Genomic DNA, 25302 nt, shown 5'->3' with positions numbered 1-25302 from the left:
AAAAACATCTTTTCGCAGATTAACAAATAAATTAGCTAGCTGGTTTATTAACTGGTCTTACCAATTTATCAAGCAATATTTTTTACTTTTCGTTATTTTAAATATCCAAAAGTTAATAATATCTCTGAATAAGTGACTGAATCAATCAATCTCATTTATTTATTAACTCAATTCATTGATCTTTCTACTTTTATTTATGTTTGTTTTTGGATTAAATCGAATTTTTCTTTGATATTTGATCTCAATTCATTTATTTATTTTCTAATGTGTATTTGCTTGATTTTTTTCTATTACTTTTACAGCACAGATTCAAATTCGCACTTAAAAAATACCATTGATTTAAATTTTTACATAAATTTAAACCAAAGCAAATCTTTACATTAAAATTAATCATAAAAAGCAATTAAATTTTCATATAAATTCAAACATAGTTAATCTTTACGTACAAATTAATGCATGATAACATTCAATTAGTAAAATAGACAAAAGGATATTTTTAAATTGACAAAGAATAAGAGTAAATATTCTATTTACAATATAAACAGAGAAGAATAAAGAATACAAATAGAAAAATTAAGACACTGGCTGCATTAATATATATAAATTTAGTTTTTAATTAATTATTTTATTTAATAAAGTAGTTAAATATATTTTTTTATAAATTTAATTATTAATTAAGTAATGATTTTGCTAGTTGTCAGATTAGCTGACATATTTATTTTTGTATGAAATTATTTTTAATGAGTTAATAAATAAATTGGTTTGATATTTAGTTAGATTATAACTTTAAACAGGGTATTTATTATTCATTTAGTTTTGAAAATTTGTGTGGAGGAAATTGTTATAATTAACTCTTTAGAAAAAAATAGAGCCTTTCAAAATAATAAACCCAATTCTAGAAAGTGATCTATCAAAAAAAAGACGAGAAAAAGAATTCCTAATAAAATCAACACCAAAGGAGTAGAATATGTCTTTAGACATCCCTTTAAACTAATTAATTTATTTAAATATAAATAAAATAAAAATAAATTTACTTTCTATATTTTGCATGAAAAAAAGTTTATTTCCAAACCCATAAAGCAGTGTAGTCTGATTTGTTTTTATATCTGAAAGTATTCAACACGTCTGCCACAAAATGATGACAATTATTTCTAACAAATTTTAAAAAACTTATTTTTAAATGATTTAATTTTATCTTCTAAATAATTTTTAAAAAAAGGTTAAGAACAGACACATACTAAACCTAAATTATATGTAAAGCTGCAACTAAATTATTAGAATTTCTTTGTTATATTTACAATTTGATTGTTTAACTTAAAATTTGCTTTCCTTCATTGATTATTTTTGTTTACATTAGTTTGTACTGAAAAAATTAAGTGTTAAATTAGATTTTATTAGTTATATGATGTAAAGATAAGCTATCTCAATAGGTATAAATAACACTTAATCGTAGTAAGTTTCATATGAATTTTAATTATTATTTAATTTGCTTATAAATATAAGTGCTTAACTATTTTATCATTTAAGTTTTGAATAAATTAAATTTATAGGTTTACATTTATTTTGAAGCAACTATGATAATCAGAATTTCTTTCAATTTTTGAAGTTTTTTTAATTTGTCTGAAAATATAATTTACTCCAAAAATAAATGATCAATTTATTAAAATTGTTTAAATAAAAATTATTTGCCTGAAAATTACTCAGCTGAAGCATTTACTAAATTATTTTGCATGGGATATAATATATATAATTAAAAGGTTTTATTTTTATTTAATAATTTCAATCATTATATTTATTTTTACACTTATTTGTTGAAAAAATAAAGTTTAATTATCTTTTATTTAATTCTACTTGAGTTGAATTTTTGAATTAATTAATTATTATCTTTTATTTGAATGATAATTTATTATAAATTTGTTTATAACAAATTAAATCTAAATGAATTGATTGCTTTTTAAAATATTCTTTCAAGTTAAATTTAAATTAAAATATTTTTTTCAAATTTATTATTTTACCTTAAAAATTTATATCTGCCAACTACAGCTTCTTTTGTTGTGTACATCACTTACTTATTTTTCAAAACTTCTTGCAGTCTTGCTGCCTGTTCTTCGTTGTCCAGCTCCAAAAACAAATCTCTAAATATTATTAATATTATAATTAACAAACAAAAGGCTTTTATTTATTAAATTATCTCATTTTACTTTGTTGGCCTACCAAAAAGTCTTAATTCTTCATCCTATATTTTAATATGGAAAATAAATTAGATATATAGATTTTTTAGAAATATTGATTAAATGAATGAATGAATGAGTTCCTCTTAATTATTTGCTAATATTTATAAAGGTGCTGTTAATTTTTAAAAGTGAGCTTACTCCTATATCAGCCCCGATGAAGAAATGGTTTTTGAAATCATAAACTACGCCCTGAGAACTAATATTGCAAATAAAATAATTTAATTTTTCACTTTCGAATATATATGCTTTTTTATTAATGATTACTTAGATATCCCTACATGTCCTATTAAGCAGCAACAAAAGCATTAATTAATTGGTGCCCAACTAATTTTGAAGAAAATCTTCTTCTAATTTTACTGATTATTCATTTAAATTGTAGATGGTCTCTCGTTTAAACTCTCTTTTAAAGAAGGTTTTGGCCTACCAAAAGCATATTTTGGGATAAATTCGCTTGATTTTTATTAATGACAAAATGAAAAATCATTTTTTCTTGTCGTTGCATCAGATTAAATGCAACTTGGATTATTTATTTGATGATTATCATCTATTGAGTGAGAAGAGCTTACAGTATTCAACTTATTTTAATTTGTTATTTTGGAAATCGCATTCAAACTCCTATCGGTATCAGTTATTTCCTCTTTTAATTATTTAACTTAGTCTCTTTTTAGTTAGTTATTGTCGTCATCTACTTTTAGTTGTTCTTTGTGCTTCATTAGTTATTTTATACTCTTCACTTGAATTAATTAATTAACTAATAGTGTGATTGCTTGAATTATTTATTGATATTAAAGGCAATGATTAATTTCTTTAGTAATTATTATTTTCTTTTATATTTATTTATGCATGACATGTAAAAATATATATATATTTCTTGAATTAGAATCATTATTAATATATATCTAATCTAATCTACTTTATTTTAATTTCTTTTTTTGATTTAAATAGTCATTCTTAGAAAATTACCTTTAATTTTCACAATTTATTTTAGTTAGAATTTATATAAAATGAAGACAAAAAAACTAATAATTAATTAATTAATAAATACTAATAAAATAATTTGTTAAATATGTAATTAGCTCCTTAATTTTTATTATTTTTAGCTTTGAATATACTTTTAACACTAAAAAATATATTCTAATCTACCAAATAGATTTAAAATTAATGAATAATTATTTGCAAAAGTATGTTTAATTTAATTTTAAAAAAGCTTTTACAAAGGATAACTTTACTACTTATAAATCCATTTATTTCTCTAATTTTAGATAAATATTTAAATTAAGATATAAAAAACAAAATATTAAAAGAGGGTCATTTACCAAAATTGTCAATTCAAACTAAATTTTTAATGTTACATCAATAATTTAACTATGTTAGATTCAATTAAATTTATTTAAATACAACCCTGTTTTCTAATTGCTTAAATTAATAACTAATGGTAAAATATATAATATTTTAGATTGTATTTATTTATTATTCTATAAATGTTTATTAAAATTTAATATATATGGCAAATAATTAATTATTTATTAATATATTATCAATTAAAGTAAATTATTAAAAAATAATCTTATTTTAACCAATTGCTTTTTGATAAATAAAGTTTTTATGTAATCAAACAAATATTTTGCTTTTTATATTTATTATTTTTAATAGTTAATTGTCTTATTAATTTAAATAGACAAAGAAACCTAAATAACAGATAAATATGTTTATGAAATCTAAATTTATATTTATTCCACTTTCTTTCCTTCGTTCTTTTATTTTTTGAAAAATAGAACTGTTATTAAATTAAATAATTCGTCTTTTGTATATTTAACTCTTTAAATTTGATACATTTATATTATTTGAGATAGTTGGTTAGTACTAGTTTTATATAACAAAAAGACTAATAATTAATAGATAATTCTATTTATAAAATCTAGCAAATAAATATAATTCAAAAATATTTGAAAGAAAGTTTTATAAGTAAAAATATTTAAATTAAACTAAAATAAATTGAAAATTATTAAAAAAATTAAAATTTAAGCTAAAAAAGTAAACGAGAAAATTTAAAATAAATTTTTAAAAGTTCATAAGAATAAATTCGATTTAAAGATTGAGAGTTAGTTAGCTATAAATTAATTATTATTTAGTAAACTAAACAATTAAAAACATAGATTTATTTGTTGTTATTCTATTTATTTATATTTTTTAATAATAATATTACTTACTTTTATCTTTGAATTTGAGATATTTATATTATTAAATTTATTTTTTATTAGTTAATTAACTATCTATGTATGTATGAATCGATCAACCAATCTATCTATCTGTCTAGCGTGTAAATGTGTATGATTGTTTATATGCATGTATATGTGGTTTGAATTTCATTCATTCATTCATTTATTAATTTTGCATAAATAATAGAAAAATTAAATAGAAGAAAAATTATTTATAAAGTTATTCAAAATTTTTATAATTTATTTTTGCCTTAACTTGCATATTGTTTTATTGAAAGTTTAGGGCTTTATTTTGAGTTGAGTTGCTTTAGCAAATCAATTTAGCGTTAATAATATCATCAATAGTAATGGAACTTGCCTTGGTTTTCTTCTTCTTTAATTTTATCTTTGTCAGCAAGTTTGCTTGCGAGGTTTTCGAGTACAATTAAGTTGTCGTGAATAAGTCTATTATAGAAAACACTTTCTTCTTTTGTAAGTTAACTTTACAATTTATTCATTTTTTATATAAGTTGGCCATTAAAATCAATTAGCTTTTTCATTTTATTTTTCATGTTGAGTCTTGTTTGATAGACATCTTCTTCGTTCTTTTTGTGCTTTTTAGATGGTGCTTCTCCGAAAAGTTTTGGAATTTCATTGTCGTCTTCAATTAGAGGGATTTAAAAATCTTCTTTTTTGTTCAAACAGTGTCTGCACAAACAGGTATTTTTTTTATAAGGGCACTTCCAAGTTTCTTCTTTCTGGACAATCAAGAGAATGTTTTCTTTTAATCCATTCATCAAGCAGTCAATACAGAAAAATTTATTACAAGAAGTAGGAATCCAGTTTTTATAACAACCGTAAACATATTTATTCTTTCTTTTACACATGTGGCAGTTAGCCAATTTAGAGAAACGGTAGTCTTTTCCTACTTGTTTTTCTTTTTTCTTTTTTTTCTTCTTTTCTTCTTTTGTAGTTGCATTTGCATCTTCTTCTTAATCTTCATCATTTTAACCTTCCTCGTCTTTATCTTCTTTGTCATTTTCAGCAGCATCTTTATCTTCCCTATCATTATCTTTGTCTTCGTCTTTATCTTCCTTTTCAGCATCTTCTTTTGCCTCATCTTTCTCTTCTTTTTCTTTTTCGTTATTTTTATTCTTTCTTTTGTACTTTTTTTTCTTAGGTTTTTCTTTATTTTCTAATTCTTCATTATTAGCATGATTGCTATTTTCATTATTTTCCTCTTCAGCTGCTTGTTCTACTTTATTCTCATTATTTGCTTCCTCTTCTTCTTGCTATTTCTCTAGTTCTTTCTTCCTCTTATTTTTCTTTCTTTTCTTCTTTTCCTCCTTTTAAGTAACTTCTTATTCTACCTTTTCAGTGGTATCTTGCTTTTCTAGTTCCTCTTGATTTTCATCATTATTTTTATTATCTTGTTTATCAGTTTAATTTTCTTATTCATCTTCTTTATTCCCTTAATCTTATTAATCTTCGTTTTCTTCTTTCTTATTTTCATTTTATACTTCTAATCCATCCTCTTTATTAGCATCATTTTCGCTTTTTTCATTTTACTCTTTGTTTTCGCCTTGTTCACCTTCAACAATTACATTATTTTCTTAGCTTTTTTAGCCTTCCTATTATTCTACCTCCATTTTATTTTCACAATCATTATGAATCCCATTTTCATGACAACATTCATGTTCAATTTAATCATTTCCATCATCCTACATTTGTGCGATTTACTTGAATTATTCTTTTTATTTTTCTATTTCTTCAATCATGTCAGCATGCTCTTGGGCATTATCATCTATATGATTGTTATTTTAATCTTTATTAACTTCTTCATTAATTCCATTTTATTCATTTATTTCTTATATATTTTAAACTTAATCATCTGCTTGTTTCTCATCTTAACCTTGCTACTCAGCTTATTCATCTATATTTTCCTTTTAATCATCTTATTACTTTTACTGACTATTTGCTTAATCCTCTTCAATACTTTCTATTGTTTAAAAGCAGAAACTTAATTAATCCCACATTTTATTACAACTAAATCTTTAAAACAATCTATAAATATTTACATTCTGCTCCTGTACCATTAGCTTCATTTTAGGTTTCAATTCCGTTTTTTGCTTCATCAATCTACTTCATATTACCTTTACCTAAATACTCATTGCCATTTGAAACTAAATGTTCACTGTCTCCATTAATATTGTGACTATGTCCATTAACTAACTAATGCTATTCATCTACAGATTTATTTAGACTTTATTCCTATTAGTCCTCATGAACTCCATTTTATTCTTATTCGTTGCTTTCTTTTATTGAAAAAAGTTAATCAACTGCTATTAAAAGAATAATCAAATACCTGAAGCAGTTGGCTGATCATTCAACTACATATGATTAAGCTATTCATCTGGCTTGATTTGCTCGACGGCAGAATCACTCATAATAAATGCAGTATTTAAATTTATGTGTGTGTTAATTTTAAACTTTATAAAAAGAATGCTTGTGCGTCTAATAAAAATATTTATTTATTTATGGTTTCAAGCTAGCTAGTATAATTTGCTATACAAAACAATTAAGAATTAAATAAATAAATATATATATATTATAATTATATAAGGTAATTTGCTTGTATTAAACTTCTTTTTGCTTTTTTCTTTCTTCTTCTTTTCTTAGTCTTTGCCGCTCTTTTAATAAATTATTTGCTATATATTAGTAAAGTAAATTTAAACCCAAAAAAGCTAACATTCTTTCTTGCTTGCTCACATAATTGCTTATATAATTCATTTATTTGCCTATTTTAATTGCCTTCATATAAATTATTGTATATTCGCTTTGAATAATCAATGAATCTTATTAATGGTTTCTTTATATATGAAAGAAAAACAAACAAAGAAATAACTATATTTTTAGTAAAGCCACTTTTTTTTCCTTTTTTTAATACTTTAAGCTGCTCTTTAAACCTATCCTTTTATTGTTTTTATTATTTGTTTATTTATTTATTTAAATCCAATAAATCTATCTACTAACAACTCCGTATCTTATTCAAGTAACCTACTTACTCTACTTTTAACTCCTTATTTTATTTTTTTGTGTCCTTTTATTTATTTTTTATCTCTGTTCTCCAGCTTCTCTTTCTATTTTATCAAATTAAATTTAAATTTTGATTTTCTCTGCAAATAATTTGACAAATCAATCAAATTAATTAATTTATTACTAAATAAATTTTGCGTTTAATTATATTTCATTTTCTTCATTCATTTTTAAATAATTATTTGAAATCCCTCTAAAAAAATAATCATTTTATTTCTTATTTTATTCGAAAACTAAATTTAAATAAATGCTAAATTATTTTATTATTTTAATTTTTTCATTCAAATTTTAATAAATTTCAAAATCCTTTTGATAAATTAATAATAAAATTAATTAATAAATTAATCAATAACTTCTCTTCATTTTCGCACCAACAAAATTATTGCATAATATGAAGAGAATTTAAAAATTAACTTATTCATTCGAGATTAAAAAATCAATGTAACTCAGTTGCATTTATTAATTTATATTAAATAATTTGATAGAGATTTAATGATAGGATGAAATTTTATTGTTATAAAAAGAGATAAGATATTTATTTTTATATTTATTGACATATATATTGATCAAACATGAAATGCATGCACAAATTAATAGAAGAATTATATTTATTTAGCTAATTAATTGATATTTAATGATTAACTTGATTTCAAATAGATTTACTTCTGCTGCATTTGTATAATACAAAACTTGTTCTGGAAAGATTCTCCGTTGTTACACAAACAGTAAAAATATTCCAGTATTTCGCATTAAAAACAAGCTATAAACAATAAAGACAATATTAAGCTTTTTAGCATATTTGCTCTGATCATTTTGGTTTTAGAATTTCTAAATTCTTATAAAAGCTCAAATAAATTCACCACTTTCTACTTATTTTATTCCGCTTTACATACAAATCTTTTGTGTTTATTTTATCAATCAAAAATGAGTTTAAAAACTCTTCATTATATATTATTATCAATAACTATAATTTTGGGATTTCTAACTTCGACATTTAATAAACAAACAGTGTCATCAGCATCCAAATATTCAGCCAAAAGAAGAGGCTAAGATATCATTTTGACTCCTAAAAGTGGTCATGAAAGAACATTAATTTGGTTGCATGGACTTGGAGACAGTGCTGAAGGATTTTATGATGTTTTTGACTCACCTGTTGATCCTACTCCTGAAAAGACAAAAGTAGTTTTACTTACAGCACCAGAAAGACCAGTTACTGTAAATGATGGTTTTGAGTGCAATAGCTGGTACGATATCAAAAGTTTAGATAAAAATACTATGAAAGAAGAAGATCTTTACTCAGTATCTGAAGTCAAAGATAGTTATGAAATTATTAAAAAGACAATAGACGAAGAAGTACAAATACTAGGAAACAGTAAGAAGGTTTTTATTGGTGGTTTTTCTCAAGGCTGCGCAATGAGTATTTACACAGGCATTACTTATCCAAGCGTTCTTGGAGGTATTATAGGATTAAGTGGGTACTTTTTCAAATTCATAGAAATAAACAACTTAGAATAAGCAAGATACGAAATGCCTATTTTCCTTAGTCACGGAGAATCTGATGATGTAGTTCCTTTCCTCTTAGCTAGATAGAGCTACTAAAGACTTCTTTCCTAGTTTAAAAATAGCAAATTCTAAAGTGAACCTTTCTTACCACATTCATTATATCCAAAATAATTAGCTGATATTAAAAGTTGGTTTAACAATTTGCCCAAATGAAATCAAAGAATTTTATAAAATTAGCAGCGTTTTTACATGCAAACAAAAAAATATTTTTATAAAAAACCTAATTTAAAGAGTTTATTTTGTATTTTAAATATTTGTTAGAATTAAGAATTAAAAATAAATAAAAATATACAATGTATTTATGAGTGAGTAAGTAAGTAAATAAGAATTTAAAGAAATTAATTTTTTTAAAATGCATTTAAAAAGATCAAAGTATAAATAAAACTAATTTAATATCTTACTTAAATCAGTAATATTTTCTAAAAATGTTTTTAATATTTTTTTGTATTTATTATTTTATTTTAAAGCTTAATAATTAATAAATTAATTATAAATTTCTATCTTTTATCAAAATTTTATCAACTTTGTGAAATTTATGGAATATTTATTTTAAAGAATAAAATATGGATTTTGAGATAAAAAAATAATTTTATCAATTGCAATCATATGTTAATACATTTATTATTTATTTAGATAAACTGAATGAATATTTTAAACTAAAAGTTATAAAAAAAATAATACTTTAAAATACGTTCTAGATAAAATCAGTTAATCTTCCATATTAATTCTAATATAAATTATTTATACTAAATTAGTATTTTAGTAGAGATCTGGTACTAAGAAACGTTAAAATATTCTTAGAACATATTCAAATATAAATAGGAGATATTATGAGTCTATCTTAAAGTCTAGCTTAATAATCTCTGATTGATCTTTCTCTAAACAGAACAGAAATAATTAACTCTATAGCTTTTAGATTCTAATTTAGCTTAAGAAATTTTCAGATTTTGAATCTTCAGAGTGTCTATATATTATTTTTTACAGGATTGTAATGAAATTATATATCATGTATTATCATTAATCAAAGCTACCTTAAAAAATAAATTTTCCAAAAAAATGGTTATATTTTTTATTTTCAAAATGTTTCCTCCTAAGTAAAAATCATCTTTATAGTTTTTTATATAATTAAAAAATGGTTAAGGAATATTTTACTAACTATAAGAGTTCAATACAGGATTTATTTTAGTGATATTTTTTGAAATTTGAATTAAGTAAATAATCCTTAAATTAATAATATCTAAGATTGATATTCTTATTAAATTATTTTAATGTAACTAATTTATTTTAATAATTTATTTATTTATTTTGAATGATATTTTTAAAAAGACTAAATTAATTTTACAAACTAGTAATTGTATTAAATATTAGAAGAATCTATTTGTTGAAATAATAATTCTTAATAAATAAGTATTTTATTTATTTCAAGATAGTTTTTAAAAAAGTATTTTTACATTTAAAATAATTCCTTTCAAAATTATTAATATTTAATTAGTTATAAAATTCTAATTTTATTTTTGTAAACTTAAAAACTTTTAATAATTTTAAAGTAATTTTTAGTATTTGTTGATTATATAGTTTTTTATAATCTTAATTAAGAGATAAAATTAAAAATGAGCTTTTTTAAATGAAAAATATCTAAAATTAGCTTTTAAATTAATATTTTCTTCATTTAAATATCTTTTCTATTAAATTAAGATTATTTTAAAATTATATAGAACTTTTATTAAAAAATGATCAAATTAGCCTTTAAAATTTTAAGTGATTATTGTATAATGCTTTTGAAAGAAATTTAAATGAGTAAATTTATTATAAGAAAAATAATATTTAATATTTTAATTAATTTATTTTTGAAGAAAATTTATTGAAAATTATCCAAAAAAAGCATGCCATTTATCATGTAAAATATTCTACAAACAAAAATTTATATATTTTTATTTATTTAAAGAATTAAAGGATAAATATTTACAATAAAATTAGTAAATTTTGATCATTATAATCTACTTTTATCAAGTTTAACTTAAAATTAAATCATAGTATCTAATTAAAATAACAAATTTAAAATAGTCAAATTATTTCATCAAAAATTTCTTTCAAGCATAAATAAATTATTTCAAATATAAAATTGTAAATAAAAAATCATGAGAAATAATTTTTTATCTTTATTTATTTTATTGATTTTATGATTCTACCATTATAATTTTTTCATTAAAAGCAAAAATAAATTTAGTTTTAAAAACAAAATAGTAAATTACAAATAATTTTATACCTTAATATCTCAAATTTAAGACTTTATCAAAAAAAAACTTTTATCTAAAAATGGGTCTTCTTTGAAATTGATGAATTTTTTAAAAAAATTGATTCCACTTTTTTTTTCAATTCCACCTAATCAAAATTTTATTTAGCATTTGATAATATTTTTATAATTGAAATTCATCAACTAATATTTATTTGTAAAAGAAAATTTTATTTTTAATAATATCTTTTAACTGTTATAAAATAATAATTTTCTTTTTAATTTGTAATAAAGAAGATATTTTTAATATTAATAACTGCTAATAAATAAATAATTTATTTGAGTTTATTATTTTAAAAAATAAAATTTTTATTATGAAATTTATTAAAATATTTTAAATTATTATGATTTAGCTTATAAATTATTCTATGTTTACAATAATTTATAAAGATTTAGTAAGAAAATCAATATAATATAAAATAACAAAAAAATTTACTTTGAATTAAGAATAATTATTGAGCGCTGCATAAAAAGCAATTTTTAAATTTCGCAATTGTCCTTACTTTATTTATATTTATTATTGCGGCTAATATTTGCTATTGTCTAAAAATTAATATTTCTTCTTTAATGTGTATTTTAAGTAAAAAATGTAAAAGAAGTGATTGTGATTGAGCGATTTAGAAGATTAAATTCAAACTCTTAAAATTGCTGGAAATTTTTGCTTTCGAAAATTTAAATTACTATTTGATAGTAATAAAAGTCGTATTGTTAATTATTTGATTGTAGATAAAAAGTGATGCAAACAAAAACTAAGAAATTAGTTAAATATACTAATTACATTATAAAAATTAAATGACCAAAAAAATTGACTTACAATAAGATTGATCAACACCTTCTAATAAAAAATCTTTCTTAAAGTGAGCAATTTGTAAATTAATTTATATTCTTTCAAGTAAATTTATTTATCTAATTGTTAGATCTAAAAGTATAGAATACAATGGACTCATTTTATACTAATTTGTAAATACTGATAAAAGAATTCTCTTAAAAATCAGGTTAGATTGTACAAAAATATATAATAGACAAAAATCATTAATTCAAAAAATATAAAAATTCGACAACAACAAGTGGAAGAAATCTTATGTAAGCTACATAAACTAGAGTTAGAAAAAAAGAAAAAAATTAAGTATTAATTGATTATGCGAGTTAGCAAATAATAATCCACCCACTTTGTTACACTATTAATTAAGTTCAAGTAAAAAAAAGCACTAAGTAATTAATTTTTTAAAATAATTTGAATGAATTTACATTTAATTAATTAAATTCATCATCATTTAAAGGGATTTTCAAATATCTCTCACTTCTTGCGATTGTTAATACATCAATAAATTTTTAAAAATTAGATATTTAATAAATGTGCTTCAATATATGTGGATTATATATACCAAATAAAGATATTTAAATAATAGATTAAAAGGTATATACTTAGTAAAATTATTAATAGCTGGTAATCACTAATATAATTTTAGGATAAATGATATAAATTAAAATGTAAAAAATACTTAAATTTAACTCATAAGAGTAAAACAGTTAACTAGATTACTCATTACTCTCACTTATTTTGAAAAATTTTTATGAGTCAAATAATGAATTAAAAAATTAATAATTTTAAGAAAATGAAATGACTTTTATAGTTTATAGAAAGTGTAAGTAAAAAAAATTAATATCTTCTTTAAATCTTCTGCATTTTTATTTTATTTAGTATGATAATTTATTACTTGAGAAATTTTAGAGTTCATAAATATAGATGCGTTATTTATTCAGTTGTCTTGAGATAAATTTTATGTGTTTTCTATAACATTAATGGAGGGAAATACCACATTTGTTAATATGCAACAAAAAGCCTTAGTTAGATTAATATTAATATTATTATGATAAAATATATCACATCTAATTGATAAAGTCTTCAATTTGTTTTTGTTTGCGTTTATGAAAAAAGGAGCTAAAAAGCTACTTCAAATAAAATTTTTAAATTAAAGAAATATTTTAAAATAATTCTTTTCTAGCTTTTAACTTACTTCTTTGTTTAAGATTATCACAGGCAGTATTTACACAAATTTTGATATGGGTTTTTTCTTTTTTTAATTGGCTACATTATTATTAAAAAATATCAATAAGAACGACTTAAGAGGCTTAACCTTTTGATTTCTGGTTTGATATTTTTAAAAAAACTTCGTATACTCATTCTACCTTTTTGGCATTTATATTATGAGGCATAATTTAATGTAGCGTTCTAGCTGAATCTAAAAAATTGATTAATTAATTTTCTAAAAATTTAACTAAAAATCTTTGATAGGATAGTGCTAATTTAATGTACAAATTAGTCCTTACAATGGTATTTAAAAGTTTTTCTATTTTGATATGAATTTATTTAAATACTTTTCTTTTTTATCTCTAAAAGTTATAATAGACAAAATATAAAAATGTTCTTAAATTCATTTTATTAAATTATCAAAAATAATACTCAAAAAATTATAAAAAAATCTATGAAATAAATTTGTAAAATTATGAATGCGCTAATTTCTACTGTAATTTTTTAGATATTTCGCCCACTTTTTTTAACCTGAATAACCTTAAATTTTTTTTTGATTAATAGGTGAATTGAATTTGATTTATTGGAAGACTCTATAATTAATTAATTTCTAAAAGTTAACATAATATCATAAACAAAAAAAGAACATAATTAAACATGAAAATTAAGTATATCATTGCATAAATTTTAACTTTTACTTAAGTATTTTCATAGATCCCAGGTGCTGAAGTCACTTGCTCTAGCTCGTCTTGCTCGACATCATGTCCTGCAGCTGCAGGTTTTACATGGACTTAATCAAGAGATAATCCTAATTTATGCATAATATCAGATTGCACCAATTATAGCGCAACCTCAAAAACATAAACTGGTTTAAGTGATTTATTTTGTTTAAGTTGTTTGAGTTAAACCAATAATTCGTAATATTCAAACCAAAATGGTACTTTATGTGTTAATACTCCTTCTTCATGCACAAATAATCCTATATAAGGTAATGGTTGGACTGACAGTACTTGTCAATTATGCTCTAATAAATTATATGCAAATAATGCAGGAACTACCTGTATTTAAATAGACTAATCATGTAGCTCAAATTCCAAATTAACAGATACAATTTGTTTAGCTTGCTTTGGATCTTCATTGTAATATTCAAATAAAAGTGGTACATAATGTGTTAGTACTCCATCTTCATGTACAGCTAGTCCTATTTCTGGAACTGGCTGGACTGATACTACATGCTAATTATGTTCTAACAATTTATATGCAAATGTAGCAGGCACCACTTGTGTTTAAATTAATTAATCATGTAGCTTAAATCTGAATTTAACAGATACAATTTGTTTGGCATGTTATGGCTCTTCAAAACAATATGCAAATCAAAGTGGTACATAATGTGTAAGTACTCCCTCTTCCTGTACAGCTAACCCTATTTCAGGAGTTGGATGGACTGACGTTACATGTTAATTATGTTCTTAAAATTTGTATGCAAATGTTGCTGGCAATACTTGTGTTTAAATTAGCTAATCTTGTAGCTTAAATACTAATTTAACTAATGTAATTTGTTTAGCCTGCTATGGCTCTTCGTAATAATATACAAATCAAAGTGGTTCTATGTGTGTTAATACTCCTTCTTCATGTATTGCCAATCCTATTTAGGGAATTGGTTGGACTGACACTACATGTTAATTATGCTCTTCGATTTTGTATGCAAATATTGCAGGCACAACATGTCTTTAAATTAACTAATCATGCAGCTCAAAATCTAATTTTACTGATGCTCTTTGCCTTGCTTGTTATGGTTCTTCATAATAGTTTGCATCAAGTGATTAAACGAAGTGCGTTAAATCAAGTATCTCTTGTTTTTCTTAAGCAGGATGGACAGACTCTGATTGTGCAATTTGTAGTTCTTTAACACCCTTTGCTAATTCAAATGGTACATAATGTGTGAATTCAACTGCTTCGTGTAGTTTGTAGTCAGGATGGACTGATTAAAATTGTAATATTTGTAACCCTAGTTTACCTTTTGCTATTGTAGGCGGTACTGGATGTGTTGCTTCTTCTTAATCTTGTGGATCTAATTCTGGTTGGAGTGATAGAGATTGTTAATTATGTTATGGATCCAATTTATATTTTGCTTCAGGAGATGATACAGCATGTGTTTAATCAGGTATATCATGTGCTTCTTTTTCTGGCTGGACTGATGCATCTTGTGCAGCATGTTTTCCTGGTTCTAAAATACATGCTACAGTAGATACAACAAATTGTGTTGCCTCAACTATTAAATGTAATGCAAATTAAGGTTGGAGTGATGCTGATTGTTTTCTATGTAATATTTAATTACCTTTTGCTACTGCCGATAAAAAGAGATGTGTAGCTTCTTCCTAATCTTGTAATTCAACTTCAGGGTGGAGTGACTATGATTGCAATTTATGTACCCCATTAAGTCCTTATGCTAGTTTTGATGGAACTAAATGTGTTGCATCAACTATTTCATGTAATTCTGTATCAGGATGGACTAATAAAAATTGTTAACTGTGTAATCCAATGCTTCCATATGCAATTGCTGATGGTACAAGTTGTGTAAAATCTACTATTTCATGCGATTCTACCTCTGGATGGACAGATTTTAACTGTAATTTATGTTACCCTTCTTAACCTTATGCATCTGTAAACGGAAATAAGTGTGTTGCTTCTTCTTAATCATGCAGCTCGACTTCTTTTTGGACAAACTCTGATTGTGCATTGTGTAATCCAAATAAACCCTATGCCTCTGGAGATTTAAATAGCTGTGTTACTGCTACCTAATCATGTGATTCAACATCAGGCTGGACTGATGCTGATTGTTAATAATGTAATCCTTCATAACCATTTGCAACAGCAGATGGTACATTCTGTGTCAACTCTACATAGTCTTGTAAAGCAAAGTCTAATTGGACTGATAGTGACTGTTCTCTATGCAATCCTTAAAATCCATTTGCAAATTCAAATCGAACAGGTTGTGTAGATCCTATAGTTAAATGTCTTAATAGAGATTCAAATAAAATTACATAAATTTGGACTGATAACGACTGTGCAATTTGCAATCAATCTGGCTACAGAGCAAAACTCGATGGATCTGGTTGTGTTAACTGCACTGCCACAAAAGGTCTGTCTGACTATGAGTGTGGTCTCTGTAATGGCACAGATGATGGAGATAGTTAATATGCAAATGCTCAAGGAGCTTGTGTGCCTGTTAATTGCTCTTAAAAAAACGGTTGGGTTGATTAAGATTGCGAAATTTGCAATCCTGAAACTCCATACGCTTCCAGTGATAGTGTTTCGTGCTTTAGTGTAACTAATTCTTTAATTCTCTCGTTTTAATTTATTATTCTTACCTCCTTAATTATATGATTAAATCAATTAAACTAACTGAATAATCTTATTTCTTTGTAAATATTTATATTATCTTGTATATATTAATCTTTAAAAATGTTAAAAATTTCATATATATTATTTCAAAATTATCAAAATTGTTGAATTGTCTGTTAAGAATTTGCTATTTTTCAAAAATTTTATTTAGGAGGTTTGACTCTGAGATAAGAAATTTGACAGATTTTATTTTAATTTAAAACTCAGCTAATTTATAAATTAAGTTTAGATTTATGAAAATAGGCTAATAATTTTTTGAAATTTATATGTTTATTTAACGAGTATTAATAATTGAAATGATTCATTGAATGTTATCATTTATTAAGATTTTAAAATAGATTAGATTTTCTGAATTTAATGATAGAGAGTAACTAAATTATAATTTACAGTAAATCCTCAAATAATTTTCACTCAAACTAATTTTCACAATTTTCTTGTAATTTTTGAAAAATAGTAAATTTTTTGCTTCGGGGTAGTAACTTCACATTTTACCAGTTATCGTGTATTCTACGGTATTCTTAAATAATCGAAAATTTTTTTATGACTATTATTGAGTATCTATTTTTAATAACTTTCCTTCCACTAATAAATACTTTAAGAATATAAAGTGTTTTTCTTAATTTTACTTACTAATTTCTTTTTAAAGTATATAAGGTAGTTAGCTATCCTTATTACTAATTGCTACCTTCTCATTAATTATTTTCAAATAGTTAAATATAAAAAAATTGTTTTTCAGCTATTGTATAAGATTATTTAATCTTAAATTGTTATTAAGTTATTTATTTTAAAAATTCTATTATGCAATTGCAATTTGATAATATAAATTAATACTAAACAATCCATCTGAATCTTAAGATATCTGTTGAAATTACTCAAAAGTTTCTTTAAATAATAATTGCTTATGATTAATTAAAAGTGGGAGATTTTAAATAACATCTTACCTCTCACATAAGTTTCCAAATCACTGATAAATTAATATAAAAATAAAGAGACATTTCTTTGATTAAAATATTTAAAAATAAAATTATTATTAATTTATTTTTTTAATTTTATTAAGTATTTACTATTTAATGATATAAATTAAAATTAAACAACTCAACTTTGTCTTAAGATATCTTTTGAAATAGCTTAAAAATCTGCTTTGAAAAAATAGCTGTTTATGATTAAGAGATTTTTAAAAGAGTGATTTTAAATAATATTTCATCTAATTCAAAAAATAAAGGTTTTTTTCAAAGAGATACATTTAATAATTATTATCTTCCTTCTATTTATACTTTATGGCTTATAATTTTTCAAAAAATTGTTTATTTCTTTGTAATTAGAAAAATTTACATTTGATTGTAGATTATTTATTATATATGATTAAGAAAAAATTAATTATGATATATATGATGATTCTAGAAGGATAAAAGATTTCAGTCTATTATACTTAATTAATCAATTTTTGCAAATATAATTAATTATAAAAAATGATAAGGAAATGAAGTAAATTTTAATAAATATAAATGAAAAATCAATAGTTTGCTAAAAAGTTAGCATATATGATTAGTTAATTTGAGTATAAAATTTCTAGCTGTTTCTTTTAAAAGAGCATGACCTAATTAATTAACTTTTAAATATTGAATTTGAATTACAATTATTGAGTTTAAAAAAAAAAAAAATTAAGCAAGTGTTTACTGTAAATATTTCATTTATAAAAACATAGGCAATACTTAATAAATATATTTAGATATTTTAAATATAATTTTCATTTTTTACAATAATTTTAAGTATTTTATAAATGTTTTTAAGCATAAACCTCCTTAATTTTTGTTAAATGTTTGCTTATCATTTAGCATTACTTTCTAATTGGTTGTCAATACGAAGCTTAATTTGTAAGCTCTACTTCAAAAAAAATACTACAAATATAAATATATTTATGTGTATTTTTACTTAATAAAGAAACAAATAACTTTTTATGAGGTAAAAAATTTAATTTAGCTTTTACCGGATGCCTTTTAAGGTTTGTTATGTATTTCTTAACAATTAAATAGAATTACAATTTAAATTAATTAGAAACAAAAATCACCTTAATTGATGAATTGGAAAAAGTGAATTCAGGTGATTTTTAATTATTTTTAATCACATTATTGATCTTGTAAATCTAATATTTTAATTAAATAATTAAGAAAGACGATTTATATAATGCATATAAAAACTATATAGGAAGACCACTTAAAGATTAAAGGTTTCTTTTAAAAATGCAATCTTACATGGTGTTTTGTATTATTTTTATTTCTGTAAAAATAAATCAATTTTAATGTTTTTCTATTTATTCCTCGTTTTTTTTCTAAATTTATTTGATTTTTATTTCAGGTATTTTATTAATGAATATGTTTTGACTGATGATTTCTGCCAAAATTACATTTGAAATTTTTTTAAGTATCTTTTTTAGCGTATTTCAGATTTTGAGAAATAAATTAAAAGAGTCCTACACAATCTTCTTCTTTTTTTTCAGTTAATCAATTATCTAAATTTGTAAATAATCTTTCCAAAAAAACATAGATTGTGAAATTGATTATTTCAAATCATTATATTTATCTTTAACAATAATTTCCTCTATTATTTATTATTAATACTTTTCTCTTTAACAATAATTTCCTCTATTATTACTTATTAATACATTTCTATTTAACAATAATTTCCTCTATTATTTCATTTAAATTTTAGATAAAAATGCAAGATGTTTAAAGTAGAAGATTTAAAGAGTAAATCTTATCGAATTGGGTATTTTCAAAACTTTACGTTTTAAATATTAAATATAATTTTAAATAAAAACATTAAAATACCATAAAAGAATATTTTATCTATTATGATTTTCTTATAGCTTATCTTATTTAGGTTACTATCTATATAAATAAATAAATGCTCACCTTTTAATTTAGCCTGAAATGATTGAAAACCTTCTCCTTATTATATGACCTGAAATTTAATTCATATAAAAATTTATAATTAATTAAAATCAAAAAATTAACTATTTAAAACAAACTACAAAAACAGATATGAATATTAAATTTCTTATTTTCTATCTTTTAACTCTAAGTTAGGTATTTGCTTAGATTCCTGGCGCAGATGTAAACTGTTCTAGTTCAGATTGCTCAAATTGTCCTCCAGCTTCAGGTTTTACTTGGATTTAATCAACAGATAATTAAAATTTGTGCATCATATAAGATTGCACTAACTATAGCTCAACATCAAACTCTTAAACTGGTTTGAGTGATTTATTTTGCTAAAGTTGTTTAAGTTAAACTAGTAACTCTTAATATGCTAATTAAAGCGGTACCTTATGTGTTAATACTCCCTCTTCGTGTAATGCTACTCCAATTTCTGGAACTGGATGGACAGATACTACTTGTTAATTATGTTCTACAAATTTGTATGCAAATATTGCAGGTAATACATGCGTTTAAATTAGTTAATCTTGTAGCTCAAATTCTGGTTTAACTGATGCTATTTGCTTAGCATGTTATGGCACTTCTTAGTAATACGCTTCAAGTGATTCGACATAGTGTGTTAAATCATCAATTTCATGTTCCTCTACATCTGGCTGGTCAGATTCTGATTGCGCTCTCTGCAGTTCTTAAACTCCCTATGCTTCCACAGATACTAATTCATGTGTGAACTCAACTATTTCATGTACCTCTAAATCAGGATGGACAGATTCTAATTGCAATATTTGTAGTCCTTCATCACCTTATGCAATTGTTGGAGGTACTAGTTGTGTTGCTTCTTCTTAATCTTGTGGATCTACATCTAACTGGGGCGATAGTGACTGCTAATTATGCTATGGATCAAGTACATATTTTGCTTCTGGAGATGGAACTACTTGTGTTTAATCAACACAATCATGTGGTTCTACTTCTGGTTGGACTGATACTTCTTGTGCTGCATGCTTCCCTGGAACTAAAATACATGCAACAGTAGATTAAACCAATTGTGTTGCTTCAACAGTTGAATGTAATGCCACTTCAGGATGGAGTGATAGTGATTGCTCTCTATGCAACCCCTCATCACCTTTCGCTGCTGTTGACAAAAAAAGTTGTGTAGCTTCTTCTTAATCTTGCAGCTCAAATTCAGGCTGGAGTGACTCTGATTGCAGTTTATGTACTCCATCAAGTCCTTTTGCAAGTAGTGATGGAACTCAATGTGTTGCATCCACAATTTCATGCTCTTCTTCATCAGGATGGACAAATAGCAATTGTTAATTATGCAATCCAAGCTCTCCATATGCAACTGCTGATAGTACCAGTTGTGTAAATTCTACTATTTCATGTAATTCTACTTCTGGATGGACAGATTCTAATTGCAATTTATGTTACCCTTCTTAACCCTATGCTACAGCAAATGGTAATTAATGCGTTGCTTCTTCTTAGTCATGCACATCAACTTCCAATTGGATTGACTCAGACTGTGCATTATGTACTCCTTAAAAACCTTTTGCCTCTGGAGATTCAAATAGTTGTGTTGCTGCTACTTAATCATGCAGCTCAACATCAGGTTGGACTGATGCAAATTGTCTAATATGTACTCCCTCAGAACCATATGCAACATCTGATGGTACAAGTTGTGTTGCTTCTACATAGTCATGCAGTGCTTCGTCTAATTGGACTGATAATAATTGCTCTCTTTGCACTCCTTCAACCCCATTTGCAAACTCTGCTGGTACAGGATGTGCTGATCCTTCTGTTTAATGTATTGGGAGAGATCCTACTTAAGCAGCTGAGGTTTGGACTGATAGCGATTGTGCTGCTTGTTATTAAACAGGATACAGAGCCCTCTCCGATGGATCTGCTTGTGTAAATTGTATGGCCACAACAGGTATGACTAATGATCAATGCGGTCTATGTAATGGAACAGATGATGGAGATAGTTAATTTGCTAATTCCCAAGGAGCTTGTGTCTCTGTTGATTGTACTTAAACTAGTGGTTGGGTAGATTCAGATTGTTCAACCTGTAATCCTGGAACTCCTTACGCTTCCAGTGATGGTACTTCGTGTTTTGCTACAACAAACTCAATTATTATTACATTTTCACTAATAATTCTTATCTCATTTTTACTTTGATTATAAAAATAAAAACTAGAGTTGAAAAATTATAATAAAACCCAATAACTTATATAACTAATTTACTTACTGACTTTCTGACTAATTAATTTTGTTCTTATATTTTCTTTAAATATTCTTACTTTATTTTGTACATAAAATTTATTTCAAGCTATGTTAATTTCATAAATTCTAATAAAAAATATTCTAGCAATTAAACTTTTATTAGATATTTACAAAATATCTCTCACAATAATTGTTTATTTTCTAAATTTAGTTTTTTTTTTGAATTTTATATATAATTATTATACTAAAATCAGCTTATCTTTATAAATTTACTGATCAAAACTGATAATAAAGGATAATTTATTTTTTTCTTCTTCTATTTTTCTTTCAGATTAAAGTTGAAAATATGTAAATTAAATATCAATATGTTAAAAAAGAGCTGATTGAGCATCATTATAATTCAAAAAAATTTGATTTATTTAAGTTTTTAAATTTAAATTTTTAAATAGTTCTCAATAACCATATATCATTATTAGATATAAAGCTATTTATTTATATTAGAAATTTAGTTTTATGTTTGTTAATCTTGAAATTAAAATATCTAATTTAAATTTCATTTGTTTTTAGACACTAAATTAATAAGAAAAATTAAAATATGTTTTAACATAAAAAAAAAGCTTTCATTAAATTTAATTTCTTAAAGGAAGACTATACCGAATAATACTCCTTTCTCCACAAGGAATTTGAGAAGTATAATTATCTTTTATAATTAAATAATATTGCATACAAAAAGTTACTTATAATAATACCTGAAGAATAAATAGAGAAAATACCTTAACTAAACTTGTCCATTTTTCAGAGGGAAGCTAAGGTGATACCAAAATTATTCACCATATCTTCTGAGCTTTCGCGAAGAAAATATTTATTAGTATAAGAGGTAATCGTATGTTTAACCAAAAGATATTTAAAAACATAATTTTATATTTTAAAAATTTTTTTTAATTTATACAACATATAATATAACATATAGATATACAAAAAAATAATATTATATTTAATATTTGTATATTATTCAAGTTATTTATTTATTGATAACAAATAAGAAATAAAAAAGAGCATCTCTGAATTCTTCAATTGTGTCACAAGATTTTGACAAATAATGAGAGTTGCTTCACTATTTTAAAAACAAAAATTATTTGAATAAGATGGGTTTATAATATTTTAAGATTATTGAAAATAATAAATAATGTTATTTAAAACATTAACTACTTTCAAAAAATTAAATTTATGTTAACTATCCTATCAATATTCTTCTACCACAAATATTATATTTAAAATTTACCCTAATTTATTTAAAGGTTAAGTGAGAAAATAAATATTATTTATAATAGTTTACTTTCTATTTAAGTAGATAATATAAATTTATTCGACCCTTAGTAAATTTATTACCAACTAAGTTAGATATTTTAATTGTTTGATTGCATTTCAAGTATAGCTATTCTAAAAAATTACTTCCTATTTTATTTTTATTTTTATATTATTTTCTTTTGAATCATTCAATTATTTAAGAATTTATTTTCTCATCAAAATATTAATTACTTCCTATTTTTAATATGAAAGTTAGTTAATTCAGCATTTATTTTTTCCTCAAAAATCATTCTAAAATATTAATTACTTTCTATTTTGAATGTAAAAGTGATTTAGCATTTATTTTCTCATCTAAAATTATTCAGAAATATTAATTACTTCCTATTTTGAATATAAAAGTTATTTCAGTATTTATTTTATCTTCAAAAATTATTCTAGAATATTAATTACTCCCTATTTTAAATAATAAAGTTAATTCAGCATTTATTTTGTCATCAAAATTTATTCTAAAATATTAATTACATGCTATTTTGAATACTAAAGTTATTTCAGCATTTATTTTCTCATCAAAAACCATTATAAAATATTCATTACTTCCTATTTTTAATATTAAAGTTAATTCATTATTTATTTTCTAATCAAAAATCATTTTAAAATATTAATTAATTACTTGCTATTTTGAAAATAAAAGTTAATTCAGCATTTATTTTCTCATCAAAAATCATTCTAAAATATAAATTACTTCCTATTATGAAAACGAAAGTTAATTCAGCATTTATTTTTTCCTCGAAAATCATTCTAAAATATTAATTACTTCCTATTTTGAATATAAAGTGAATTCAACATATTTTTCTAATCAAAAATCTTTCTAAAATTTTAATTACTTGCTATTTTGAATGTTAAAGTTAATTCATAATTTTTTTTCTCATTAAAAATCATTCTAAATATTAATTACTTTCTATTTTGAATATTAAAGTTAATTAAGTATTTATTTTGGCATCAAAAATTATTCTAAATTATTAATTACTTGCTATTTTGAATGTTAAAGTTAATTCAGCATTTATTTTCTCATCAAAAATCTTTCTAAAATATTAATTACTCCCTATATTAAATATGAAAGTTAATTCAGCAATTAAATTCTCATCAAAAATTATTCTATAATATTAATTACCATCTATTTTGAATATGAAAGGTATTTCAGTATCATCAAAATTCATTCTAAAATATTAATTACTTACTATTTTGAATATGAAAGTTAATTCAGTATTTATTTATTTTCTCATCAAAAATCATTATAAAATATTAATTACTCGCTATTTTGAATATGAAAGTTAATTCAGCATTTATTTTATCATCAAAAAATAATTCTAAAATATTAATTACTAGCTATTTTGAATGTTAAAGTTAATTCAGCATTTATTTTCTCATAAAAAATCATTTAAAATATTAATTACATGCTATTTTGAATATGAAAGTTAATTCAGAATTAATTTTCTCATCAAAAATCATTCTAAAATATTTATTACTATCTATTTTGAATATGAAAGTTAATTCAGCATGTATTTTCTCATCAAAAATCATTCTAAAATATTGATTACACGCTATTTTGAAAATGAAAGTTAATTCAGCATTTATTTTCTCATCAAAAATCATTCTAAAATATCAATTACGCCCTATTTTAAATATAAAAGTTAATTCAGCATTTATTTTCTCATTAAAAAAATCATTTTTAAATATTAATTACGCCCTATTTTGAATATGAAAGTTCATTCTGCATTTAATTTCTCAATAAAATTTATTCTAAAGCATTAATTACAAGCTATATTGAATTTGAAAATTAATTCAGCATTTATTTTCTCATCAAAAATTATTCTAAATTATTAATTACGCCCTATTTTGAATATGAAAGTTTATTAAGCATTTATTTTATCATCAAAAATTATTCTTAAATATAATTTACGCCCTATTTTGAATATGAAAGTTAGTTAATTCAGCATTTATTTTATCATTAAAAAAATCATTTTTA

General features: G+C 22.9%; 7 protein-coding genes across 7 annotated transcripts; 3 read left to right on the top strand and 4 right to left on the bottom strand. All coding sequences in view use genetic code 6, as the record gives it.

The window, feature by feature from the left end:
- Positions 1 to 875: 875 nt before the first annotated feature.
- Positions 876 to 2947, bottom strand: TTHERM_00854250 (transmembrane protein; the record flags this gene model as incomplete). Its single annotated transcript, XM_001014491.2, has 6 exons — positions 876 to 990; positions 1035 to 1151; positions 2016 to 2135; positions 2202 to 2236; positions 2373 to 2430; positions 2499 to 2947. The coding sequence occupies 6 exons, from the start codon at positions 2945 to 2947 to the stop codon at positions 876 to 878; spliced, it is 894 nt and encodes a 297-aa protein (XP_001014491.2).
- Positions 2948 to 4791: 1844 nt separating this feature from the next.
- Positions 4792 to 6879, bottom strand: TTHERM_00854240 (monoamine-oxidase A repressor R1 zinc-finger protein; the record flags this gene model as incomplete). The annotated part of the gene is made up of 3 exons (XM_001014490.3): positions 4792 to 6431; positions 6511 to 6747; positions 6798 to 6879. The coding sequence occupies 3 exons, from the start codon at positions 6877 to 6879 to the stop codon at positions 4792 to 4794; spliced, it is 1959 nt and encodes a 652-aa protein (XP_001014490.2).
- Positions 6880 to 7278: 399 nt separating this feature from the next.
- Positions 7279 to 7692, bottom strand: TTHERM_000854231 (hypothetical protein; the record flags this gene model as incomplete). The annotated part of the gene is made up of 1 exon (XM_012797336.1): positions 7279 to 7692. One exon carries the CDS (start codon positions 7690 to 7692, stop codon positions 7279 to 7281), a length of 414 nt encoding a protein of 137 aa, XP_012652790.1.
- Positions 7693 to 8162: 470 nt separating this feature from the next.
- TTHERM_00854230 (phospholipase carboxylesterase family protein) lies at positions 8163 to 9244 on the top strand (the record flags this gene model as incomplete). Its single annotated transcript, XM_001014489.3, has 2 exons — positions 8163 to 8253; positions 8538 to 9244. 2 exons carry the CDS (start codon positions 8163 to 8165, stop codon positions 9242 to 9244), a joined length of 798 nt encoding a protein of 265 aa, XP_001014489.2.
- A 4829-nt stretch (positions 9245 to 14073) lies between these two features.
- On the top strand, positions 14074 to 16803 carry TTHERM_00854210 (cell surface immobilization antigen; the record flags this gene model as incomplete). The annotated part of the gene is made up of 1 exon (XM_001014487.1): positions 14074 to 16803. The coding sequence occupies one exon, from the start codon at positions 14074 to 14076 to the stop codon at positions 16801 to 16803; it is 2730 nt and encodes a 909-aa protein (XP_001014487.1).
- Positions 16804 to 19862: 3059 nt separating this feature from the next.
- Positions 19863 to 21923, top strand: TTHERM_00854200 (cell surface immobilization antigen; the record flags this gene model as incomplete). The annotated part of the gene is made up of 1 exon (XM_001014486.2): positions 19863 to 21923. The coding sequence occupies one exon, from the start codon at positions 19863 to 19865 to the stop codon at positions 21921 to 21923; it is 2061 nt and encodes a 686-aa protein (XP_001014486.2).
- Positions 21924 to 23637: 1714 nt separating this feature from the next.
- TTHERM_00854190 (kinase domain protein) lies at positions 23638 to 24493 on the bottom strand (the record flags this gene model as incomplete). The annotated part of the gene is made up of 5 exons (XM_001014485.2): positions 23638 to 23729; positions 23799 to 23873; positions 24019 to 24093; positions 24304 to 24378; positions 24448 to 24493. The coding sequence occupies 5 exons, from the start codon at positions 24491 to 24493 to the stop codon at positions 23638 to 23640; spliced, it is 363 nt and encodes a 120-aa protein (XP_001014485.2).
- Between the last annotated feature and the right edge of the window lie 809 nt (positions 24494 to 25302).

The sequence above is a fragment of the Tetrahymena thermophila genome (genome assembly GCF_000189635.1).
Source record: "Tetrahymena thermophila SB210 genomic scaffold scf_8254663, whole genome shotgun sequence".
Lineage (NCBI taxonomy): Eukaryota > Ciliophora > Oligohymenophorea > Hymenostomatida > Tetrahymenidae > Tetrahymena > Tetrahymena thermophila.
The sequence above is the reverse complement of the archived record's forward strand: the minus strand, read 5'-3'. Positions and strand labels throughout refer to the sequence as shown.